At 33.0% G+C, this 25076-nt stretch overlaps 3 protein-coding genes and 1 long non-coding RNA gene across 5 annotated transcripts; 2 read left to right on the top strand and 2 right to left on the bottom strand.

Annotated features, from left to right (window-relative positions):
• Positions 1–5138: 5138 nt before the first annotated feature.
• Positions 5139–5651, top strand: LOC109158090. The gene has a single exon (XM_019305911.1). The coding sequence runs from the start codon at positions 5139–5141 to the stop codon at positions 5649–5651; it is 513 nt and encodes a 170-aa protein (XP_019161456.1).
• A 3232-nt stretch (positions 5652–8883) lies between these two features.
• Positions 8884–12297, top strand: LOC109158317 (peptide deformylase 1B, chloroplastic). 2 transcript variants are annotated; one of them, XR_002050364.1, is made up of 6 exons: positions 8884–9190; positions 9288–9426; positions 9573–9765; positions 10699–10837; positions 11655–11717; positions 11873–12297. XR_002050364.1 is itself a non-coding variant. In XM_019306243.1 (6 exons), exons 1-6 carry the CDS (start codon positions 8965–8967, stop codon positions 11984–11986), a joined length of 846 nt encoding a protein of 281 aa, XP_019161788.1. In that variant the 5' UTR covers positions 8885–8964; the 3' UTR covers positions 11987–12171. The 2 variants fall into 2 exon arrangements, 1 of the variants encoding a protein (XP_019161788.1); XM_019306243.1 differs by having other exon boundaries at positions 8885–9190; positions 10727–10837; positions 11873–12171.
• On the bottom strand, positions 10827–11648 carry LOC109158318. The gene is made up of 3 exons (XR_002050365.1): positions 11347–11648; positions 11063–11068; positions 10827–10910 (listed from the first exon to the last, which is right to left on the bottom strand). It is a non-coding gene; the product is annotated as an uncharacterized LOC109158318 (long non-coding RNA).
• Positions 12298–12884: 587 nt separating the features above from the next.
• LOC109158316 (polygalacturonase At1g48100) lies at positions 12885–15371 on the bottom strand. Its single transcript, XM_019306242.1, has 6 exons — positions 14939–15371; positions 14723–14854; positions 14414–14608; positions 14120–14327; positions 13485–13675; positions 12885–13371 (listed from the first exon to the last, which is right to left on the bottom strand). Exons 1-6 carry the CDS (start codon positions 15233–15235, stop codon positions 12994–12996), a joined length of 1401 nt encoding a protein of 466 aa, XP_019161787.1. The 5' UTR covers positions 15236–15371; the 3' UTR covers positions 12885–12993.
• Positions 15372–25076: the final 9705 nt, after the last annotated feature.

Here is a 25076-nt window from a genome sequence, read left to right as displayed (position 1 = left end):
TGGTTCACTACGTGCTGGTCTGTGGTGCACACGTTTGACTCGTATTGGACTTAAAACACCATCAAGCATATCTAAATGCACCAGCATATCATTGAAATTATCAAAATACTGCCGCATTTTCTCCCTTTTATAAATCTCTAGCCATTGATCTAAGCTCATCCAATGGTCCATATATATCCACACGTTGGGGAAGCTATCGCACCATATGAAATGTGTTTGAGTAAAAGTAGTATCTTTGTTTAGTATTTACGGAGTAGTAAACAAGCATTTAAATTTGTGTGTGTGTGTGAAAATAGCTTAATTAAATGACATAAAATGACATTATAAGTAGCTATTTTGTGGTATAATTATTAGTGGAGTTTATTTTCGATTTGGGTCGGGTCAAAGTGAATTTAGGTTATTCGTAGTGAGACGAAGAGATTGATATATTGTATGCTCAAAACGGATAATGGGTGAATGAGAAATTGATTATCAAAGTAGACCCATTTGAGTTAGAAAAGTGAAGGGAAAAAGGCTTTGAAGAAGCTTTTGTCCCACATTGGTTTGGGAAGTGAGTTTCTACCACTATTTATATAAGAGTCTTTTAAAAACTTATTATTGAATTATAAACATAGAGATTATCTCTCGTGCCTTGCGATCTGGAAACCTAAGTTGCTCCTAGCCTGGTTTTCTTTAAAGAAATAGTGATTCAATTTGTGCTAACCACCCACCCGAATTATCCATTCGTCCTTATTTTATTTGGTAAAAAAATTGGCCTATATAGGCCAATTTTGACTTATTTGACCATTATTAATTGTTTGATTTAGTTTGGTTAATTAATTAGCTTTTTGCAACTCTAAAATACTAAAATTCAAAAAGCTACTCCAAACAACTTTTTCAATTAGCTTTTTCATAAAAGAAATTATACCAAACAGCTATCAGCTAATAGCTAATTTACCAAATACTTTTCTACAACAGTACAGTTAATGTTATCAACTAATTATACCCTCTAATATAATAAACACAATCAGCTAACAACTATCAGCTGCCCAGCCATTTAACAAACAGAGCCTTTATGTTTTGTGGTGATTCTTTCACACTATATATTTCATTATTCAAAATAGAAGAAGGAATTGCATGCAAATTATTAAAGAATTTGAATTGAATAGTGGATACAAGATAAACTAACAAACAAAGATAATAGAAAGTAAACCGGACGATAAAGTAGAAAAGTATGTAACCATGCATATAGTGCATCATTGGAGGTAGAAAGAAAGAAATTAAAGGTGGCATAGAAGCTAGCTAGTGTGATTCCATCCACTGACAGATGAATAGAGATAGGGTAGACATGGTGTTAGGATAGGCCAAAAGGACAAAAACATAAAAACAGTTGGATAAAAGCTTATATTGGATCAAAGACAATGAGATGGTGATCCATTCTATTTATGACATTCCCATTAAGTGGAGTTGAGCTAGATGTTTCACAACCTTAACTTGGCTTCTACCTGCCTCACCTGTCTTTGTCACTGCCTCTCATCTCTCACCTTCTTTAATTTCCTCAAATTATAAGCTCACAATTGTTGGACAGGGCACGTAAATTAAAGGGGCTATGTCCAGTACCCGATGCTTAAGGTTGTTGGACGGAGACTGATAAAGCCTTTAAGGGTCAAGTCCCAATAGTTATATTGTGGCATAAAACTGTGTTCACCATGCGCAGGGTGAACACATGATAGATTCATAATTTCTATACTGTAAATTCATAACATCTATATTGTAGATTCATAATTTCTAGATTCATAATTTCTATGCTGTAGATTCATAATTTATATACTGTAGATTCATAATTTCTGTACTGCGAAGACGAAATAATGCGATTGCGAAGAGAGAAACGTCGTTAACAACAAATGAAAAACAAAATTATGAATCTACATCATAGAAATTATGAATCTACCCATATATTCACCATGCACATGGTGAACACGTTTCCACAACATAATTTGCGGGTCAAGTCCAGCATCCAGCCTGTTTCGAACAATGTGATGGCGGTCTATAAGTAAAGAAATAAATTACGTCTTCGCTATTAGCTATGAATCAGTAAGTGGTAAACGTTTGATCCTAACATTACAATTTTTCTTACTTTTCTCTCTCTCCCTCTACGAATTTGAAAAATCATATTGAGCTTGTACGGCAACTTTAATTTTTCAAGTTACCATTCGTATACCAGCTGGCCTGCCTGGGTTAATAATACAATGTTGAAGAAGATGAAAGTTAAAACCTAACTCAGATGGTGAGTTTATTTTTACCCCGTTTTGCACCCTCCTTTCCAGTAACAACTAACAAGTTCTGATCTCTTCTTCCATATCTATCTGATCTTCCACAGTTCCACGCAAAGCCCTCGCCAGCTACACGCACTATCACGCGCTCCTCACCAAATTAATATAAAATATAAAATATAAAATTGCACCTCTGCTAGGTTCACTTTAAAATCTGGCTCCAACAGTAATGTGGGAGTTCGAATCTCACTAATAATTTTGGGAGTCATTGAGTGTACAACTAATTTAATGGTAGGAACTTGGAACTAATGGGGGTGACTTGTGAGTTACCTTCTCATGCACTCTTGACAAGGATTTTGAGATTTTAAATTAATCCGACATAAGTTGAGATACCTAATTAATGTAATGAGTTAATTCTAAAAATGATTACTATAGACATTTTTTAATTTTTATCATCGACTTTCAATTGAATCATAAATGATTCATTGACTATTGATCTTTACCAATTTTCATCATCGACTTTCAATTTGATCATAAATGATCTATTGACAATTGTTTTTGTTCCAAATTTGATCATTCAGTTAATTATTCATTTAGTAAACATACATAAAATTTAGTCCTTCTGTGAGTTAATCCGTTTAACACCGTTCACAGAAGGACTAAATTGACTAACGGGAAAATAATTAAGGGAACAATTCTGTCCAAATTGAGAAGTTGGGATCACATTGCATTTTGAGCACTAATTGGGGGGGCCAAAAGTGCGATTTTCCCTTTGAAAAAATTAAATAAATTATCCCAGAAATATAGGTATAAATATTGTTGGATATGGGTGAAAAATAACACATCAAAATTTTATAAAAATGCTCATAACAAAATATTTGAAACATAATTTATTTGATAAAATAATTTGAATAGAGAACACATTATAAATTACACGTCTCATTATTAATATAAGAGAACGTTATGTGTGTGTGTGCGCGCGCGCGCGTGCGTGTGTGGAGCCAAGAGAAACTGTGAAACCTGAACCTTTATTGTTTACTTTGCCAACTAATCTACTTCTTGTTAATATTCATCTGTTTCTTTATACTAATACTAAAATTTGTACAATTATACTATATATACATACAAAGGTTATATGTGGGGTGGGGTAGGGGGAGGGGGGCAGGGAAACTTGTACAGTTGTACTATATAAATACAAAGGTTATATATAGAGTGGGGGTGGGGGTACCTGCCCCCCTCCCTATAATGTTGATGCTAGGAAACGAACCATGATGTATGGATTAGAGGTTAGGACCACAAACCACTAAACCAGTGGAGATTGAGTGAATCAAGGATGATGCCTTAAAGGGAGGGAATGGTGCATTATATAGTGTAGAGGCCTTCTAGATGGTTGACAATTGTACGGCATCAATAAACCTTCAATCTTGGCCATACAGGCGTCCTTCACTACCTGGATGTCAGCGATCTTTAAACGGGTAAATAGAGTATCATGTCTTTTTGTACTTAAGAAATAGAGTGGCTTAATGATTTGAAATGTGTGTTGTTATGTTAAAGGTCATGAGTTTGAACCTTGTTGACAGTACCTTTATTTTTTAATATATTTTGTTCCAAACTTCCCTATCTCCAAGCAATAAAATACACTCCGCTGATCCAAACTTTTTTTGAAAACTTTTTATTTTATTAGAATACAACACAAAAATGTTTTCAGATGAGTTTGAAAAAACAAACGTGTCCTGTTCGAAGTCACGTTACCCTCTAATAAGTACCATGTATGGTTTATACTTAATGCTCAGATAATGAGAAATCAATTGTAAGGTTTTAACTTTTCCATAATTGGGTATAATAAATATCTACCCCGGCCAAATACATGGACCAATAATTTGAAACTATTTATGGTATAAGTATTAATAAGGAAATATATATTATGCATTTTATCAATGAAAAGAATATAATTTTATTCATAATACTATTGTGTACCTCACGGTCCTCACATAGTGGTTACAACAAAATTACTTATTGTGTACTCTGTATATTGAAACGAATTTAGATTGCACATATAAATTATTTATCAAAACCAAAAATTGAATATACTATTTCTTTTTGGGAAAATCAATTAAACCTTTAAATTTTTTAAAGATACAATTACATCCATCAACAATTTATTTTTGCAATGAAACCCAAAAACAAGTTAATGACCTGTTATCACAGGTCATTAGGGTTCATGCCACCCTTAGGTGAATTTTCTGACAAAAAAAAAAAAAAAAAAGTGACGAAGACACCAAGGTCGTCTTCTCCGGCGAGAAGCGACCCAGATTTGGGTCTCATTCTCGTTGGAGAAGGCAACCCATATGTGGTGCCTTTTCCGGTTGAGAAGGCGACCATTGGGTTGCCTTCTCGCCGAACTTAGATCTGGGTCGCCTTCAACTATAGTGATTTTTTTCGATTTAGTCCTTGATTCTAATCGCCGATGACTCAATTGAGTCAAACCGTCGAAATCGATGACCTAATTAAACAAAAAAAAATATTTATAACTAAATTAAAAAAAAAAAACCGCTATAATCAAACATTAAATTGAGTATTAATTCATAAATGAGCATACATGTAACTTTGTAAGTAGCCACATCCCACAACCACAAGGCCAATTGGCAGCATTAAGAGTGTAAAGCGTTTATAGCCCCCACTTCCACTTTCCGACTCCATCCACTATCTCTTCTCATTCAACTCAATCTATTACCATAGTATATTTCCCAGGCAGTTTTATTAGATTTGGATCGGATAAAAATTTATAATTAGTTACTTGAGTAGTTAGAAACACCGTTTATAAGGTGTAACCGTCATTCATATCCATCCAAGAATTTCAATTCGCCAAGAAGTTCGATCAGAGACATGGTAGTTTCACGTGGGAGAGACGACGATGGGACCAGCAACGCCGCCGCCGTAGTTCCAAGAAAGAACCACCACCGCAGCGGAGATGACGGCGGCGGAGATGAGATCGTGTGCACGGGGAAGGCGTGCAAGTCATGCACGGCGGGGATGATCGCCGACTGCGTGGCGGTGTGTTGCTGCCCCTGCGCGGTGGTGGACATCCTGGTCCTGGCATTGTTCAAGGTCCCGTGGACGCTGGGCCGGAAATGGCTGAAGAGGAAGAAGAGAAACGGCGGCGGTTCTCGGCGGATATGCAGTCGCCGGAGCGACGGGATTCCGAGAATGGGAAGCGTGGAAGACGAGACATCGGGAATGGGATCGTCCGTGTCGGTGTTTGGGATTCGAGAACAAATGGGAAAAGACAATTTTAGTGCAAGGTTTGATTCCGAGGAGGTTTGGTTAGACTTGTATCAGGTTGGTCATTTGGGGTTTGGAAGGGTTTCTTTCACTGAAATTCCACCTCAATGCAATTAAAGGGCAATTAGGAAATTTTGATATACTCTTGATTACATATGCTATCTAGTTTCAATTAAGGGTTTTGAAGTACAAATTGTATATGTTGGGAGCAGTTGGGCAGAGGCCTGAAAGACCAAGTTTAACATCTTATCTCTCGAAAATGAATGTGGCGGATGGGTATTGTTGAGCAAAGGTCTGAAGGGTTAAGTCTAACAAGTTGCGTTTTTTGTTAAAAACTATAACTTTTGGCGTAATTAATTGATTCTAACACCTGGTATCATAGCCAATTCACGGGTTTCAATTTATTTTTCTTGGTACTATTGTAATGGACAAAAAATGAATATAGAAAAGTCTAGCTACATGCCTACATTGTATGTATTAAGGAAATGAATGGTTTTAATTAGCATTATATTATTTGAATTGGGCAGCTAACTTCTGACTTTTTTCGGTACATATGATAAAAGTATTAAACTAATGATTTTTAATTTTACAGAATTACAAATTATATCATTTGAATTGAAGCATGTGGTCCCTGCTATTATCGATCAATACGTGAACCATAGCCTCTTTTTACTGGGTGGCGCAAAGATTCAAACCTAACAAAATTAAAACATATGTACATCTCAACTAAAAGATTAAACGGATAGTGTATTGCAAATTTGTGTGTGTGTGTGTGTGTGTGTATATATATATATATATATATATATATATATATATATATGCTTAACATTTTGTGTATAAAGTGTTCTTGTATTTAGAGATCTAGATGATACATATGAATGGCTCGCACTTGAATAGGAAAAGAAAAATATTTCATCATTTGACTAGTTGTCGTCTTGAAAATGTATAAATATTTATAATTGCAATAATAGTGTAAATACAAATGAGTTATTTTCACTTTTGGACTATTGAATCATTTTCACATTTAGTTTCTGACTATTAATTTTTTCATTATTGGTCTCACGATTATTAGTTCATTTCCAAATATTATTGGTGCTAAAATCTAACATTTACATAAATTAATGAAGAAATGTTGAAGGGCATTGAATATATGTTGTACGAGCAGGCAGCAAAAAATTTCACGTGACTGCGGGAAATGACAATCGAAGACTCCATAAGCCATGTAAGTTTGTTACTTCAAAATGGAATTATATTTCAGTCTGCACAATCACTCTGTGTGAGTTTGTCAGTTAATTACAACTAGCAAAATCGAAAAAGGTAGCCCATACGTTAATAAGTATGTATGTTAAGCGCGTCACTCTTCCCCCATAGTTTTTGGCAAATTTTACTGACTACCATGGTCCACACATCTATGTGATTGTGTGAACATGGTCCAAAACAGTACCGTTTCTTTTAAGAAAAAAAAAAAAAAGCACATGTTTTGTGTAATTATCTCGATTAATACAACATATTCAATTTTATTTTTTATACACATTGTAGTTTTATTCCAACACAATTAAAGTTTCATTTTGTTTCAAGTACAGTTTAATTCGACATTATACATGCAATAGTCTTATTACAATGAGACATATTATTGAATTTCATTTTATACTCATTGTAGTCTTATTACAATACTACTAAATTATAATTCTAATTCAACTACGGTTTCATTAGACAATATACACTCAAGTATGTGAAATTGTTATTTAGTTTCATTTTATATATACTGTAGTTTCATTACAATGCAACTAAAATATCATTTTGATATAACTACAGTTTCATTTGAAAATATACACTCAATATGTGAGACATGTTATTCAGTTTCTTTTTATACATATTGCAATTTCATTTCAACACAACTAATGTATCATTTCAATTCAATTACAGTTTCATTTGATAATATATGCGAGACAAATTCTTCAGTTTAATTTTAGATACACTGTAGTTTTGTTTTGTTATAAGCACACAAAAAAACGGGATTTGTTAAAATATAACGTCAACCGTTTCTTTACTTAAAGAAAGACGTCGTTTTCGGACCATGGTCCACGGCATAACAACGGATAGTTATTCTCTTTAGGGATGACAATTTTAATCTGGCTCGTGTATATTATGATACATCTTGTATGGATAAGTTTTTTTGGATGATAGTGGGTGGTGGGTGCTAAAAACAAAAAATCCACATGGTTGACCTTTTGGTCGATGACAATGTTTTCCGGTAAGATTTCGCCGGTCAACGGCAAATATATGGTCAACCATGTAATTTTACCGTAACCGGTTTAGTCACCGGTAAATTTTATTTATTTGACAAAAAATAACATGTTTGAAGGTTTAATTGTACTTTTTAAAAGTTTAGGTGCCTAATTAATTTTTGGCGTAAAGTTTAAAAGTCTATTTGATCATTTTCCTATATTATATAGGGAGTATATTGAATCATTTGTACATATGAAGTGGTTTTGAAGATAATATATTTGATATGTTACCTCGTCTTTCCCTCTAATTTTGTTGCTTTACTTTACACTTTGTTTCATATGGATAAATCTGTTTCACCGAGGAGTGCTACGGGCTAAAGGGAGCGAAATACAACAATACAATGTTATTCGATTGTGATATGTTTTTAGATTAAACCAATTATTATAAAAATCATAGGAGAATGGTTCAAATTAGTCACCGAATTATACATAAAAGTGTAATTGAGTCATCCTACTAAAAAAAGTATAATTGTGAATATTTAATATATAAACGTGTGAACATTCAATACGTGAATTGTGAACATCAGTATGTAAATTGTAAATATTCAATATATAAATTTTTTAGACCCGGATCCACAGAATAATTTATCGTCTTTTGGGCATAAAGTATCGAGCAATAATAATAATAATAATAATAATAATAATAATATTATTATTATTATTATTATTATTATTATTTGAGTATGAATAAAGAAATTTGAACTCTAAGATCCAATCATTATTGTGTGGACCATGGCTACATAAGTTGTGTGAACTATATTTTGTATGTTATAAAATAATGTATTAATAGTTTTTTTTTTAAAAGTACATTTAATACACAAATAATGTACTTTTAATATATTAATAATGTATATGGTATTTAGGTAAAGTACATTATTTGAGTACTGAAAGTACATTATTTTGTATAATGTTCATTCAATACATAAATAATGTACATTTAATATATTAAAAATATATTTAGCACTAAAATAATAATGATAAAAATTAGTAAGAATTAAACATGTAAATAGAAACAGCTATTTTACTAATATGAACCAAAATTCGTATTTGTTCTATGGATAACGTTATATTCTTTATGATTTTGTTTTTGGTACACCGTTAAGTTACAAGATTATTGCTCCGTTTCCCTCTTTCATGTGGCGATGGCGGGTGCGACTATGCTCCACTCATCGTTTCAATCTCTTCTTCCCTCGCTGGCTCGTCGGTATTCTCTGCTCTTCGATAGCTGTTTCCATTCCCGCCGGCTCATGTCAACTGGCCGTCCCTTCCATTCCATAAGCCGTAATAAACCTTCACCGCTCGCCGTTCGAGCGCAGGCTAGGCGAAGCTTATCTTCGAATAAAGTCATCAAGGATGAACTTGCATCTCGTAAAAACCTCTTTTTTCTACTTTTTCGAAAATTTCAATGCACAACTTTAGTTCTATTGACTGATTATTTATTTATTTATTTTTATTTTGTGGTTAGTGGCCGATTTGTGTTTTGAGGGGCCTCTGAAAATTGTAGAATATCCGGATCCTATACTTAGAGCAAAGAACAAAAGAATTGGAACGTTTGATGATAATTTGAAGAAGCTAGTAGATGAAATGTTCGATGTAATGTATAGGTGAGTTTTGTGGCCTTCCTAATCAGTCTCTGGAGTTAGGAAGATTGATAGCAAGATTGTTAGGCGTGAATGCTCATGATTTGGAGTGGTTTGAATATTTTTTTTTTTCCCTCATTGAAGTTCTTTGTTCATACCCTATTTTGCAGAACTGATGGCATTGGGCTGTCAGCACCGCAGGTTGGAATTAATGTTCAGCTTATGGTATTTAATCCGGTTGGTGAGCGGGGTGAAGGAGAGGAAATTGTTCTTGTAAATCCACGGGTCACCAGATATTCCAGAAAGGTGCTGCCATATAATGAAGGTTGCTTATCTTTTCCTGGGATTTATGCTGATGTAGAGGTATTAATACAATTATCTATACTAATGATTTTCTAATCTTTCCCTACTATTGACCTTAAACTCATTATTGGTTGGATGCATGATGATTACTCATTTTCTTTCCTCATTCTCTTATTAGCAAGCTCCACAAAGAATTCCAATTTTAAGCTGCTTGCATGAAAGGATGGAGCTTTTCTTGCTTGGAACATGAACTTCTGTGTCATATCTAGCAATCACATGCATGTGCATTTTCCCTCTGTAACAATCTTTCTGGAAAGAAAAATAGGTCAACAGAATAAAATCAAGTACCTTGTTAGTGTTCCCTATGGAAATTGGCTATTTTTCATTACATTAGGATCTAGCTTCACGTCAAAAAAATTCAACAGACCTCCATGTATGTTCTGTATCCTATAGTCTTGGGTTTATTTGACACTTACATTTTGTTATTTATGACTGACTTGCTCCTTATTACCTGGTGGGTATAGTATTTTCAACCTGTGCTCCCTATGGAAATTGGCTATTTTTCATTACATTAGTGTCTAGCTTCATGTCTGGAACATGCAATATGACTCCTTGTATGCTCTGTATCCTACACTTTAGGGTTTATTTGGCACTTACATTTTGTCAGATGAAGGATGTCCTTTCAATTTAATTTTCTTTGAATTTATGTCGCACTTGCTCTTGATTACCTGATAGGTATATTGCTTTCAACCTTTCAATGGCTGCTTAATGGTTTAATGCCTAATTTTCCAACCATTGGAATTATTTTTTATATATCAGAGGGGATAGGATGGATTCAAACTCTAGAAAAGGATTTAGCTTACCAAGCTAAAGCTTATATCCCTTGAATAATTGCAAATAGCTAGTATGAATCTGCCCATAAGCTGCTTCAACACTAGATTCATGAACTGCTGAATGTACTTAAATGTTCTTCGTTAACGTGAATTTTGACGGACTGGGTTGTCCATATTTTCAATTCCAGAGACCAGATTCTGTGAACGTAGATGCACAGGATATAAATGGGGCAAGGTTTACAGTTGGATTGACAAGGCTTCCTGCACGGGTCTTCCAGCATGAATATGATCATTTGCAGGTGCTTCTTTAGGAAGTTTGCTGTATTATTATTTCAACTGATATTTCTCAAACTTAGGCTCAATTTGGATGAGCTTATTTTCATCTTATTTGGGCTTACCTACTACTGTTAAGGACATAGATTTCTTTGCTACTGTGTTTGGATATGCTTACAAAAAGAGTGTGTGGATTTCAAAAAGCTGTTTTGAGCTTATTTCTATAAGCTATATTTCAAGTATCTTTAAACGTAAAGCTGAAAAACATTTATACATAAGTCAGTTGAAATGCTGAACTTATTTAAGCTCTTTTAAGCTTATTTCATGGAACTTATTGTTCAGTGCATATCAGAAGAACTTTTAAGTTGTTTGTCCAAATGGAGCCTTACATTATTTAGAAAATTAGAACTCTCATTCAAAAGCTATGATCCTGTTTTCATTCTAATTTAGATGCACAAAGACATATTCCTTTTATATTTTTTTGGGGCAACGAGGGTAATCCATAGCCACAACCCGAGGGTGTGCATTGGATAACCCCACTCCTGTGTGTATTAGTCTGCAAACCACATATGAGAGGTAAACCGCACTAGGAAGACCCTGTGTGACTGGCTCGACCGAGAATGTGTTGGAAAGAATCAAATGCATGACCTTCTAGTACAAGAATCATGCTCCACCCACTCGTTCACCCCTTTTGTGAATGTAGGGTTAGGTGATTGTTTAAGTTGTTTTATGATTTCTGAAGTGTTTTTCTCTTCTTCTAATACTAGTGCACTTTGCAGGCTAAAACATCATATTTAGATTGCCATGACTGCCCTTGACTATGTACTATTAATGATTGTGCAGGGAATTCTTTTCTTTGACCGAATGTCTGATGAAGTCCTAGACACTGTGCGGGAAAATTTAGAGGTTGGTACATCAATTATACAGTTATCTATTCTTCTAACGTTTTATATTGTATTTTGATGTTCTTGAAACTTGGATGTGACATCAATACAAGATTTTATCAAGTCTATTGAAATTTTGAAAATTAGTTTGCTTATCATTGTTTCTGGCATTACCAGGCTTTGGAAAAGAAATATGAGGACAGCACTGGGCTGCCAAGCCCTGAAAGGATAAATACCCGGATAAATACCCGCAAAAGAAGGCAGGCTGGTGTTGGATTTGGAAAATCATGAAGAACACTGGAAATTGTGAGTTGCTGCAGTTTTGGAATATTAGAGAATTTTCTTGTCTAGAATCCCTAGGTTTTTTATTGTACCAACATGTGAAACTTTTACTTTTTATATATCAAGTTAACATTATTGGGTGAAGTACAAGTTTTAATACAAGTGTTCGTGCACTTTGTGAGCTATTGGTTCATTATACCCTTATTAATTTTTGTTGCTCTATGATGTTTTTTTTTTCTTTTTTGAGTCATTGATACTCTGATTGGAAATATTTTGTCTGATGTATTGCTGTAATAATAATAATAATTACCTTATTGTGACATGATCTGCAAAGACAATTGTTAACTTTGCAACATTTAGTGTTTTACTTATATGACTGCAATGTATTCTCTCTCTTGGGATAGTCCATTGATAGCATTTCAACATGGAGTAATAATTTCCTAAATATTGGTATAGTCTTATTGAAGAGGAAGTCATTCACCTTCTCTCTCCATTTATGTTGTAATAATCTATTCGCCTACCTCGTTGAACCTGCTGAGTTCAAAATAGCAGTTTTTTTTTTGGGGTCCAGTTATTCTTTGTTTTTATCTGTCTCAAGTAATGCAGCACCATGACTTGTTTAGTTTTTACCAAATGGAACTTGCTGTGGTCGCAATCCTGCTGTTGTAAGTTGTCATTGGTTACCTAAGCTCTTCTCTGGTGACTTGATATAATAATTGTTCACATGCACCTGAATTCTTACCTCTGTAAAGGGGATTAAACAATTCTGTCATACATATCGTAGATATTATTTGCCATATTTTCAAGTGGATATTCTCACTATTTGTGTAATCTAACTTTAAGGAGGGTTTTGGTTCAGTATACACTGAATTTTCTTTGTCCAAACATCTCTGACAAGAATGCTATATACCAACCATTTAAGAATATAGAAATATAAATTTCATATTTTTATGCTGGTAGTGACTGTTATAATTTATATGCCTTGGGATATATAGGAGATTGTTTTATTTTCTTTGTCAACAAGAATCAACAATCTTCTGTGGTTGCGTGGTTGTCCTTAAACAATCTATTCTTGGTGTAGTGCTTGTTTTCAGTTCTCCATAAGTTTCCCAGCAGAATGGATCATAAACTTGCTTTCCTGGTAATGGATTCAGCTCTACTGTTGCCAATGTTACACCTGTGCAGGGCAAGGAGTCACTACAAGCAAAATGGACGGGTTTTGACGTATATGTTCCTTTTATGAACTGGTACGATATATCTGCCACTGCTACTGCTGATGTTTGGTTATGGCATTTGCCTCCATCACAATAAAATTGATCAATCATGATAGGTGTCTCAACTCCATAAACTTGAATATTAGAGAACATGATACCTTGGACCATGCCTGATCCACCCTGTGGTTTATTACAACAACAATCAGTATCTTAAGAGAGATTTATTGTGATTGACAGATACTAATAGGTTGGAAGAGATTTAGAGGATTTAAATTAAAAGAAGTTTGTTGTACCTGCCATGTCTTTATTCTTACACCAGTCATTGTGTTTTGCAGTATTGAGTCACTGACAGTGATGTTTGAAACACAGGCTTTAGTGTCACCCTTTCCAAGCCCTCCTATGCTAATTCCATGGCCAGGTCCACAGTTCACATTATGTATGTAGACAGCTGTGCATCCACTTTGTATGGAAATACAGTCATCTCCTATAAAATGTGTTCAGTATGTGATTGAATGTCAATTGGTGCAAAACTTGCTATTAATGTGGATAATAAACTTATATTTCATTGAATTTTATTAGTGCTTCCTTGTTTAAGTTGACTAATATTTATCTGATACATCTATACATGGTTTTTGATGCACTAACTGGTCTCAGTCCTGTCATGCTATTTAAAGTGATTGTATTGGCAGGTAATCTTATGTGTGATTGTGTTTATTGTTAGGAGTATGCAATTCCTTTCAATCGCCCAAAGTTTTTATGATTTTTTAACTGGTTGATGTGCTTTTATACTCTTCCTCATAAGTCAATGAACCTATTCTAAATTTTTTTTTTTCTTCTTTTCCTAAATATTTTTAGTACTCTATGTAATAAAAATGTATTTTCATGAATATTTGATCAGAGGCATCATGAATTTAATCATCTCAATTACCACAAGCAAGATTTGTGCTGTGAATGGCAACATCCTTGGAGTTCTGTAGGTGAATTCCATCTGTGTTGGGGCTGTCACCTGGGGATGAAACACTTAAATTGAAAACCTGGACCCCTGTGCAACTGTCAAACTTGAGGTGTGTTTGTGGGCTGTTTTGGATAGTGATCCCTGTTACTGTAACCTCGGTGCTTCCATAAAATCGAAGTGCCTGCATATAGATTTAAAAAGTATTGAATTGAATTTTATCCAATGTTATAGTGAAATATAGTATGAGGGTTTATCAGATATACTAACTGTTGGTTTGGTCTTTGGAAGGTTTTGGTCTACTAGATTGTCCATTGGGGAGTTATTCCACCAGACTGATCCCTGCCCATCTATGGTTCCCCGACCTCGTATTGTTATCCCTACGAGCTTTGTGAACTCGAGCCATTGAAGTAGACCTGATCCCCATGATTCAGAGCCAGTCGGAGCAATGATTTTCCCATCCAGCTGCAAAAGTTGTGGGGATTAATAGTTTAATGTATTCACCATTATTTATAACTTCATTTATGAACCCATGCAACCAGATGGCAAAGTTTTGGCGTTGAATGCCAAGCGTTTTACCTGGAAGGCTATGTGCGGTTGACAGTTTGGTCCTGAGAATGAGATGGGTTTGACAAGGAACACAGATCCTGATGGTACCAGCATTGTGGATCCCTCCCGTTTACAAGCAGCTTGCCATGCTTGTTCGAACGCCTGGTATGGATATGGTGAATTCAATTAACTATATGAGTTGAACATTCTGGGAAAAAGGAGGTACGTATTTCACACAAAACTTACTTTGGTGTCGTCTGCTTTCCCGTCACCTTTAGCACCATAGGCTAATACATTGAAAGTGGGAGAACTCACACCTTGTTCCGGTGCTGTTGCAGTAGACTCTGCTCGTAGATTGTAACCCTCTTCTGCATGTGAGGGGACTTCGCTTCTTTCAAGTTCACCTTTGTATGAAGCAAGAGGTCTGGAAATTTTTCTGTGCCTCTGGCGTGTCCCTTCTGTAGAGCACATTGCACGTTCTAAAGAGCACAGAATTAAGGTAATGAAAATGGTAAGTATTATGTTGTTTTTATTAGGCCTCATAATTATGAGTGTGGGTAGTTACAATAGCTTTTGGAATGCAAGGGAATATATAATTGCTATCTTTGGGTTGTGTTTTGTGAAGGTGGTTGTGGTCGTTTATATAGATAAAAAATGGCTGCAGTTGGATACTATGAATGATTGTATAGTACTTAATATGATATATTAAGAGATAGTGATATAAATTATAGATTGGAGCTAAGACTTCTAGTGGCAACATAATACAAACTTACAAAGTAGCTTTTGTTACCTTATTCTATGAAAACAGTATGCATTAGTGCTTTAGTGTTCAATGAACATAGTATGGATTGGCATTGCATAAGAAACTAGTACAAGAGTTAAATTTTTGGACAAGTCTAATGATCTTCGAAACTCTTTGTAAATTTCATTATTCTTTGGAAAAATTGTAATTTATGTCCCTCTATAATATGTCAATTATCAATGTCACTCTTGAATTATTAGGGGTGTAAATGTTGCCCTTCAATTTTTAAAACGGTATATATATTGCCCCTCCTGTACCGGATGAGAGGAAATGTACTTTTAATATATTAAAAATGTACTACTATGATGGACACAATAATTTGCCTGTGAGGATATGGAATTTCATAGTTTCCATCAACCATGGGACGTCTCATCAAATAATGAAGCCCAAATAGCTCTCAATTCCTAAAATCATTCAGCGCAATACAAGGGAGTGTGAATGTTTTGCACTTAGCTTCCTTCTATTATGCACGTGATAACATTTTCGTGCGGAACTGAAATATGGGATTCATTTGTCTATTCAACTTCACGGGCCAATCTTATTTCAATTATTACTTGCCTTGAAACCAAGAAAGCATTTACAATTCAAGGTATTAAACCAAAGCTCTTCTTTTTTCTTTTTTCTTTGCCCACAAAAGGTGAAATTCCACGCTCAACCGTCTCAACATCTGATATAATGATCGAAGGAAAAATCACGGTGATTCAGTCACTTCTTGAAAGGATAAATCATAGTGACTTAGGGGGGTGTATTCAATTATGACTTTCATAGAGTTTTAAAGACTTAAGTTTGGAGGTATTCAATTCAAACTTTTAGAGAGTCTTTAAAAGTCAAGCGGTATTCAGTCAATATTTTTAAAGAGTCTTTAAAAGTCGTGTGGTATTTGATTAAGATTTTTAAAGGGTAAAAAAAAAATCATGTGGTATTCAAAAGTTATGAACTTTTGTAGACTTTTCCTTCTCAAATATAAAAAGTTGAAATCCAACCATCAGCTCCAAGATTTCAAAATTTTCTTTCTACCAACTTTGAATGTTTTCTCTCTCTATTTAAATTCTATTTTCTTTGAATACACCCCCCTTAGTGATCCCTTAAGGCCTTAAGTAGAAGGACTAATGTCTAATACCCACAAGAAATTCACCATATTAGATGTAACTCTCATGTTGCCACTATCAAATCATGATCTTGCATTCTTGCCCATAACCTACCACATAAGTACCAACTGAGTTGCCCCATACGAGCACATGCACCCCTTTTTTCCTTAGTAAAAACCTTGACCCCTAGGATCTCTTAGTTACAATACAATTCTTTAATCTTTATCCACTTAACCTAATTACATTACAATAAGATTAGTATATAGTCATTTAATACAACACTAGTCGTGTTTACCATTGTTATACCATAAACTAGGATTTACCTAACATTAATTCTGGTTCAAAAATTATATGTCTGTAGTTAACATATTATGTTTTTGTAAATAAATTGAAGACACATATGTAAACTATAGATACATAATATATTAACAACATATAATATATGTGCAGTTAACATATTATGTGTTTGTATTTAACATATTATGTGCCTTCAATTTATTTACAAATACATAATTTATTAATTGCAAACATATAATATATTAACTACAAATACATAATATTAATGTCATTTTAGATCATAGTCCCCAATGCAAGGTGAACCTTGATTCATGGTATAATTTGCGTCGTGCAATAATTATACCGTGGACCATGGTGCATGTACCAATATGCATACAAACTCCTCCCTATTTTTTCACTTTATATATTTTTTAAAATTTAAATTTATTTTTATCTTTTTCTTTTTGTACAAATAAAGTTAGTGCATAAAAATATATTGGCCCTGTTTGGTAAAAAATTGGCCTATAGGTCAATTTTGGCTTATTTGACCACTATTAATTGTTTGATTTAGTTAAAATATCAATATAAATGTTTGGTTAATTAGCTTTTTGCAACTACAAAAGGCTAAAATTAAAAAAGCTACTCCTAGCAACTTTTTCAATTAGCTTTTTGAGAAAAGAAATTATACCAAACAGCTATCAGCTAACAGCTAATTTACCAAACAATTTTATACAATCAGCTAATGTTATCAACTATTTATACCCTCTAATTAACACAATCAGCTAACAGCAAACAGCTATCAGCTAACAGCCATTTTACCAAACAGGACCATTATATTAAAAAGCTTTAATTAGATTACTACTGATTCTGTTATAATGTAGTATGTGTTCATAATTGCACGAGTCAATACCGCCCCTACTGTAGATCGAACCTATGACCTCCCATTTGGAAGAGCCACTTCATGTCACCAGACTACAATGTCATTGGTAATTAGATCTTTTAAATGACAAACATATTGATATGTATATGTGTGTGTGTGTGTGTGTGTGTGTGTGTATATATATATATATATATATATATATATATATATATATATATATATATATATATATATATATATATATATATATATATATATATATATATATATTACATTTTAAAAAAAAATAAATCTATAAGCACATAAAGTCATTATTTTAGTGTAATGTTTACGTACATTTAGTTTTGTTTTTATGGTCATATAGAAGGAACATTATGAACTTAATTACTATAGGATGAATGTAAATCATATGATGTATATTTAGTTTAGTGTTTATACGTAGTAAGGTTTAGGTTTATGGATATATAGAACAAATATTATGAATATAGTATTTGAAGAATGTTATTAAACATGGTGCGTTTGTTATAAAATGTCTATGTACATTAAACTTTATTTTTATAAACATATAGAATCGATATTATGAACCTAATATAAAGTGAATAGAAATACATATAATGCACACTTAGTTTAGTATTGATGGACATTAAGATTTAGGTTTATGGACATATTGACCAAATAGTATGAATATAGTACATGATGATGTTATTAAATATAATGTACTACTTGACACTTAAAATAAAAAAACTTCATTTTGGACCAAGGCACACGATATAATTTGTCATTATTGAGGTGGCGGATAAGACTCTAGTAAATTAAGATTCATTTGATTAATTTATGAAGGTGTCTAGGTCAATGAATGTATGATAAGATTCAGGGAATTTTAGTAGCTTCCGGTTATGCACGTGAATGTCGTTATTTCTCAAATAAGTACAAATAACCGTGATATTAGTTAGTTATTTGGACAATGTTAAAATAATAATGCTTTGATGATACGTGTTCAGTAGTGGAGCTTTATTGGAATCTTCTTTACTGTTCACAGTCACATACATCTTAACGTTATATAGATTTCAACTCTAAACCTAATGATTCCAAAGAGTGAAATGAGGTAAATTACGAAATGTGTTTCAATAAGGTAAAATTTGAGTGCTTGTTTTTTATTCAAAGACTAAGAGAGTAAATAGAGTGCTATATGCTAAGATTATTTTTATTAATGATACTCCGTATGAAAAAAGTATATATATATATATATATATATATATATATATATATATATATATATATATAGGGTGTCTAATAAACAAAATCATGTGGCGGATTAGCTCGTGAAGAATTACGCACCGGACTATGAATTGTTCCTTTTGAATTGTTGTGCTAATGACGAGCTTGCGGAGCGAGTTCAAAAAGACTGTTTAGGGATCTCTTTTGTCCTAGTGACTAATTTTTTTTTGTTCTCCGAGATTCCACCCTTCCTTTGTATTATTAAGTTAGGAAGAAAAATTTAAGAAGCGGGGGTGTATAACATTACTCATTTTCATCATTTACACATAATCTCACTAATATTGAACTAACTTACCAAACAAGATACAACGTAACTATGCTTAATCCATGTCATCCAAGATAAATCCATTTAACTCTTTACATGGTAATCTTGTCACGGTACATTAAGCCTCCTTAAACTTGGAGTTTGGCCATGAAAGTCTTCTGAGACAAATTACGGTCCACACAGCTCCAAATTGACGTTGTTTTGATGTTAAAAAAAAAATTCTTTATTTGCGCGCGCATGTTAAAATAATAAATATTTTGGAGTAAAATAATGTATTTTATGAGTTAGAATTGAATAATGTACTATATGTGTTAGAATAATGTACTTTATGTGTTAGAATAATGAAATTTCTAGGGTAAGATATGAGTTAGAATAATGTATTTTATTAGTTAAAATAATGTATAATGTACTTTATGTTGTCAGAATAATAAAATTTCTGGAGTAAGATAATGTATTTTATATATGTGTTATAATAATGTATTTTATGAGTTAAAAGAATATACTTTATGTGTTTTTTGGACCACGGTCCATGCAATAATGATTGCTGTTGTGATAGTTGAGTTACCATAATTTACATCCTCCCAAATACTCTGTCGGATCGGGGTGTGGGGGCTTTAGGGTTGGGGTTCAGAAGGATGATTGGTGTTGTGATATTGTGTGTAAATTGTGATGCACCGGCGTGGGCCAAATAAATTTAGAAAGTACGGAGTATTATTTTAATTTTTAACCTTATCAACTTGTTTCAATAACTATTTTTTATCAGTTGGAATTGAAAGTTTGTCTCCTTGCAGCCATTGCCAAGGTTACGTTTATTATCAACAACAATATATATATATTTGGGGTCATAGTCTGATATGGTGGTAGAACCTTTAATATGCAAAACTCCTATATGGCTCGTGATTATCTCTCCCCACCCGCCACTTGATCCAATCAAATGTGAGGATGATCGGAGGCTAGATTGTCACTTAGCTAGGTAGAATCTGTTAAATTTTGTTAGGGAAAAGGTACAAATAGGCCATTAAACTATTTGGAGATAGCAATTAAGTCATCAAACTTGAATAAGCTCCAAATTGATCCATGAATTTAAAAAAAAAAAAGTACAATTAGCCTTTTTAACAAGTTACTAAAAAGTTTTTAATTTGCTAATTAGAATGCCATGTGTATATTTTAATTTTAATTTTTTTTTATTATTATCTTACTAAGCATTTCACCCTTAAAAAAAACTAAGCAGAATGAACTATTTAAAATTTAAAAAACAAACAAAGGATATATATACTTATTTATTTATTTATTAATTATATATATATATATATATATATATATATATATATATATATATATATATATATATATATATATATATATATATATATGTGTGTGTGTGTGTGTGTGTGTGTGTGTGTGTGTGTGTGTGTGTGTGTGTGTGTGTTATTTGCTGAATTGTTATCAAGTTTTGCATGTTTTCGTTTCTAATTTTTTTGTGCAGGTTCAGTCTAATCGGGTACTCCGTCAGATTCAATCCGCTATGATGTTCATCTTTATCAATTTATTGGTAAAAAGGGGGAGTATGGTTGGATTAAAGGGGAGTACGGTTGGATTAAAGGGGAGTACGGATTAAGGGGGAGTTTTGATAAAACGGTTGGAATTTTGGAATTTTGGATTTTTGGAATTTTGATAACCTTTTGTTGAAATAAGGGGGAATTAAGAAAATGGGTGTAGTAGTTAATAAATGGTTGATGTATTGGTGTTTGTGACTGCTGCAACGGTGCCTCTGGTATACTGTTCTCATTTGGTAATCTCTCATTATTTTTGGAAGAATTGCTTTTATTTAGCTTTTCTATCTCTTTTTTGTCTTGAATCTTCTGGGTTCTTCAGTATATATGTGGATTGTCTAAGTTATAATTACCTCCTGAAAATTGGCATGCTTCTGGACTCTTTATCAATACAGCTTGCTTGGTTATTTCTACTTTGGTTCCTTGGATGGAATATGGTCCAAACAGAGCTTTGGTAATTACTTATTTTATCTTAGGTTATTGTCTAGCACACATACTAAGGGCTTTTAATAAAATTAATTTATTTCTCTTGTTTGCCCAAAGTATAAGATGCTATAGTGTTTTTGCCAAATAAATTGTCAAAGGGGGAGATTGTAACATTTGTAAGTGTACAAAGTTAGTACACATTAAAACCTATGTTGGCTAATTTATTTTATTTTATTTTACTTGGGATGTGATCCCTCCTAGTTGTATTTCGTGTTATTTTGATGGCCTAATATAAGTTTTGATTTCAAAAAAGTTAGGCTAAGCTCTTTGGACCATTTCCTATCATAAGGTATTTAATTGTTTGGGTCATAATGAGTGGTTATATGTGAAAGGGAAGTCAGCAGAACTTTTTGGTGGATGCTTATTATGAGGACTTCTGAATTAAATGAGTGGCTATGATTCTTCAAATCAAATGGCAAGCTATTAACGTGGATTAAGCTGTTGAAGTAAATGTTGCTAAAAGGAAGGCTTCTCATTATGGAAAGGGACGAAATGAGAAATGCCAATTTGAGAGAAAGGAAAGTCTATACATTGCTATATTCTTAGTAATGTTGTATTACAATATTTTATGTGGAATTTCTACTGAGCTACATTGTCTATACCTGGGTCAGCTGAAGCATCTCTTAAAGATTGTCACGACATGCACGTACCAATCTTGTGCGGGATGTTAGGAAGGTTGTAGTGGTAGTAGTGGCTGATCGCCTTATGTACTTACCCCTTGTAAAACACCTCGGTGAACATCTAGTGGATTGGGCAGACGTGAGTTGCCCTGCAGACGTAGGAGAAGTGCTATGAACTGTGTGATCAATTCCGGTGTACTTGATTTATTTTTTATGCCTTTTATTTCGTTATTTATTTTCATTAAATAACTTAATTAATTGGTTCGGTAATATCTATTCTAAAATAAGTAGAAGTTTAAAATATATATTGCATTCAAGATTCACAGCACTTTTTCATTACCTATTTAATAAATTTTATTTTAAAAAATGGCATTACCTAAATAATAATGGTTTTAGCGAGTTATAAAAATGTTTGTGTAAACGGGTTAACACGATAATATTAACGGGTTCTTTATAGGTTTAACGGGTTGACTCATTAAGCCATGAAACATAACGGGGAAATCCATTGACCCGAGACACGTTAAGGCTAACACTAACCCGTTATTTTTATATCCGATTTCGTTTTGTGTTAACGGATCGTGTCAATAATTACCAAGTATATTTACATCTCCTAAAATTTCTTTTATAAACTTCTAAGGGGGCGTTTGGTTCAGGTTATATAAGATAACCAATGTTATATTTGTTTGGTAATATTAGATTCCTATGTTTGGTTCAGGTTATGTAACTTTCCCAGGGAATGTCAGATAACTTCCGCATTAAACCGTTTGGTTCATGGAATGTTAGATTACCTTAGGGAATGTTAGATTACTGAGAATGTTAGGTTATATGCTAACATAACGTAATAAAAAATATATAATATAATTACAAAAATAATTATATAATAATAATAATAATAATAATAATAAGCTAACATAAAATATATATCTTTAAATAATTGGAATTAAAATGATAAAATTTATAAATATCTAAGGTTATCTTACATTACCTAACAAAATAAAAGGAATCACATTCCCTTCAAAATCTTATGTGGAGGGAATGTTGTATTCCCTGGGAATGTTATATTCCCTCAAAGAATATGAACCAAACATATGAATGTAAGCTCGGAAATGTCACATTCCCTTAGTTATGTAATATAACCTGAACCAAACGCCCCCTATACAATATGGCTTACAAGGTTGAAGTGATGAATAAAATATTCTATTTCTTTTGACCTTTTTTTTTTTTTTTTTTTTTTTTTTTTTTTTTTTTAAATACTACTGGCTCTATTACATTGTAGTAGAGTCAGTAGCATTAAAAAAAAAAAGGTCAAAAGAAATACAATATTTATTTATTTGTTTTATGAAATACATTTTCTTTAGATCACACGCCTTGCATCTTCTTAAATTACCAAAATATCCCTGAAACGTCTTGCAAATATTTTTGATGAATCTTGTAACTGAAAATATATCAGACACGTAAAACATTAAAAAAAAAAAAAATTACTAGCATTATAGTGATATAGTTTCTAAGAGCATCCACATTAGTGGTTCAAGTGAAATTATTTCAGAAATAAATCACTCAAGCCAAAAATAATACTTGATGTGGGAATGAGTTATTTGGAAAAAAATGAGCCTGCAAAATGTGGTTTAATGTTAGAATTTTTATTTTTTATTTTTTAAAAGGTAGGGCTGTGCGCGTTTCGCGCACAATTGCGCAAAAGCCGGGCGCGTGCACTGCACGCGCCCGGTGGCGCGTCTGGCGCGCCTGACAACATCAGTTTTTTAATTTTCTTTTTTAAAATCAATTTTCTCTTTTTTTTTTTTCTCTCCCCTCTCCCATTCTCTTTTCTAACCACTCTTACATTATCCCCACATTCTTTTCAATTGATACGGATGCTCTAAGAATTTAGACCTAAAAGGGCCTGTAAGATTACCAAAAAGAGGCCCAACATGTATGAATTAGAATTTTCAGAGAAGCTAGGTTATCTATTCAGCCCATACTATGCCTCTTTCTTTCTCCAATTGTTATGCCATGGACCCGTGCCCACGTTGTAAGGTGGACCCGAATCCAAAACAATGTTATTTTACTTTAAAAGGACGCTGTCTGAATTTAAAAAAAAAAAACCTTGTTTCTTTCCTTGTCAATTGTTATGCCATGGACCCGTATCCACCTTGCAATGTGGACTCGAGTCCAAAACAATGTTGTTTTACTTTAAAATGACGCCGTCTGAATTAAAAAAAAAAATTGTTTCTTTCTTTGCCGTTGTCTTAAGAATTCGTTCCTCTATATTCATAATTTTTGAACTCTATATTCATAATTTTGAACTCTATATTCATAATTTTTGAATTCTATATTTACAATTTTTGAACTCTATATTCACAATTACAAAACTCTATACTCACAATTTCATAACTCTATATTCACAATTTCATAACTCTGTATTCACAATTAAAGAACTCTATATTCACAATTACAAATCTCTATATTCAACAGTATAACACAATTTTTGAATCTATATTCACAATTTTTGAATTCTATATTCACAATTTTTAAACTCTATATTCACAAAAAAAAAAAAAAAAAAAATCATTGACTCCAGACGCGCGTTTTGGACCTAGGTCCAACTTGCAAGGTGGATCCGGGTCCATAGCATAATTTGCCTTCTTTCTCAAAATATCAAATTATACTGTAGTTTAAATGTAATTTCACTTTTAGTTATTTGGAATAGTAATTCCTCAATCACGTTGTTTCTTTTAATGAAAAGAAACATCAATCTTTACGTCCATTGCGTTTTGCGGCACATTAAGTTTTTTAGTGATGTAATGAAACTATATCGTGTATAAAATGAAACTAAATAACAGATATTACATATTAAGTGTATATTTTCAAATGAAAGTGTAGTTGAATTAGAGTGATACTTTAGTCGTGCTGTAATTAAACTATCGTGTGTATAAAATGAAACTAAATAACATGCAAGTCTCACATATTGAGTGTAGATTGTTAAATAAAACCGTAGTTGAATAAGAATGATACTTTAGTGGTGCCGTAATGAAACTACATTGTGCATAGAATAAAACTGAATAGCAAATCTCATATATTAAATATATATTGTTAAATGAAACCGTAGTTTAATTAAAATGATGCTTTGGTTGGCTGT

Source organism: Ipomoea nil, unplaced genomic scaffold, assembly GCF_001879475.1.
Source record: "Ipomoea nil cultivar Tokyo-kokei standard unplaced genomic scaffold, Asagao_1.1 scaffold2805, whole genome shotgun sequence".
In the NCBI taxonomy this organism is placed as follows: Eukaryota; Viridiplantae; Streptophyta; class Magnoliopsida; order Solanales; family Convolvulaceae; genus Ipomoea; species Ipomoea nil.
Note: the sequence above shows the minus strand (reverse complement) of the source record. Positions and strands in the feature narration are given on the sequence as shown.

Bases quoted from the DNA above. Each gene is read 5' to 3' on its own strand.
- LOC109158090 (XM_019305911.1), top strand. From the start codon at position 5,139: ATGGTAGTTTCACGTGGGAGAGACGACGATGGGACCAGCAACGCCGCC.
- LOC109158317 (XM_019306243.1), top strand. From the start codon at position 8,965: ATGGCGGGTGCGACTATGCTCCACTCATCGTTTCAATCTCTTCTTCCC. The intron at 9,766-10,726 runs GTATTAATACAA...TTTCAATTCCAG, and splicing joins GGATTTATGCTGATGTAGAG to AGACCAGATTCTGTGAACGT. The intron at 11,718-11,872 runs GTTGGTACATCA...TGGCATTACCAG, and splicing joins CTGTGCGGGAAAATTTAGAG to GCTTTGGAAAAGAAATATGA.
- LOC109158316 (XM_019306242.1), bottom strand. From the start codon at position 15,235: ATGAGGCCTAATAAAAACAACATAATACTTACCATTTTCATTACCTTA. The intron at 14,609-14,722 runs GTAAAACGCTTG...CAACTTTTGCAG, and splicing joins AACCGCACATAGCCTTCCAG to CTGGATGGGAAAATCATTGC. The intron at 14,328-14,413 runs GTTAGTATATCT...ATCTATATGCAG, and splicing joins TTCCAAAGACCAAACCAACA to GCACTTCGATTTTATGGAAG.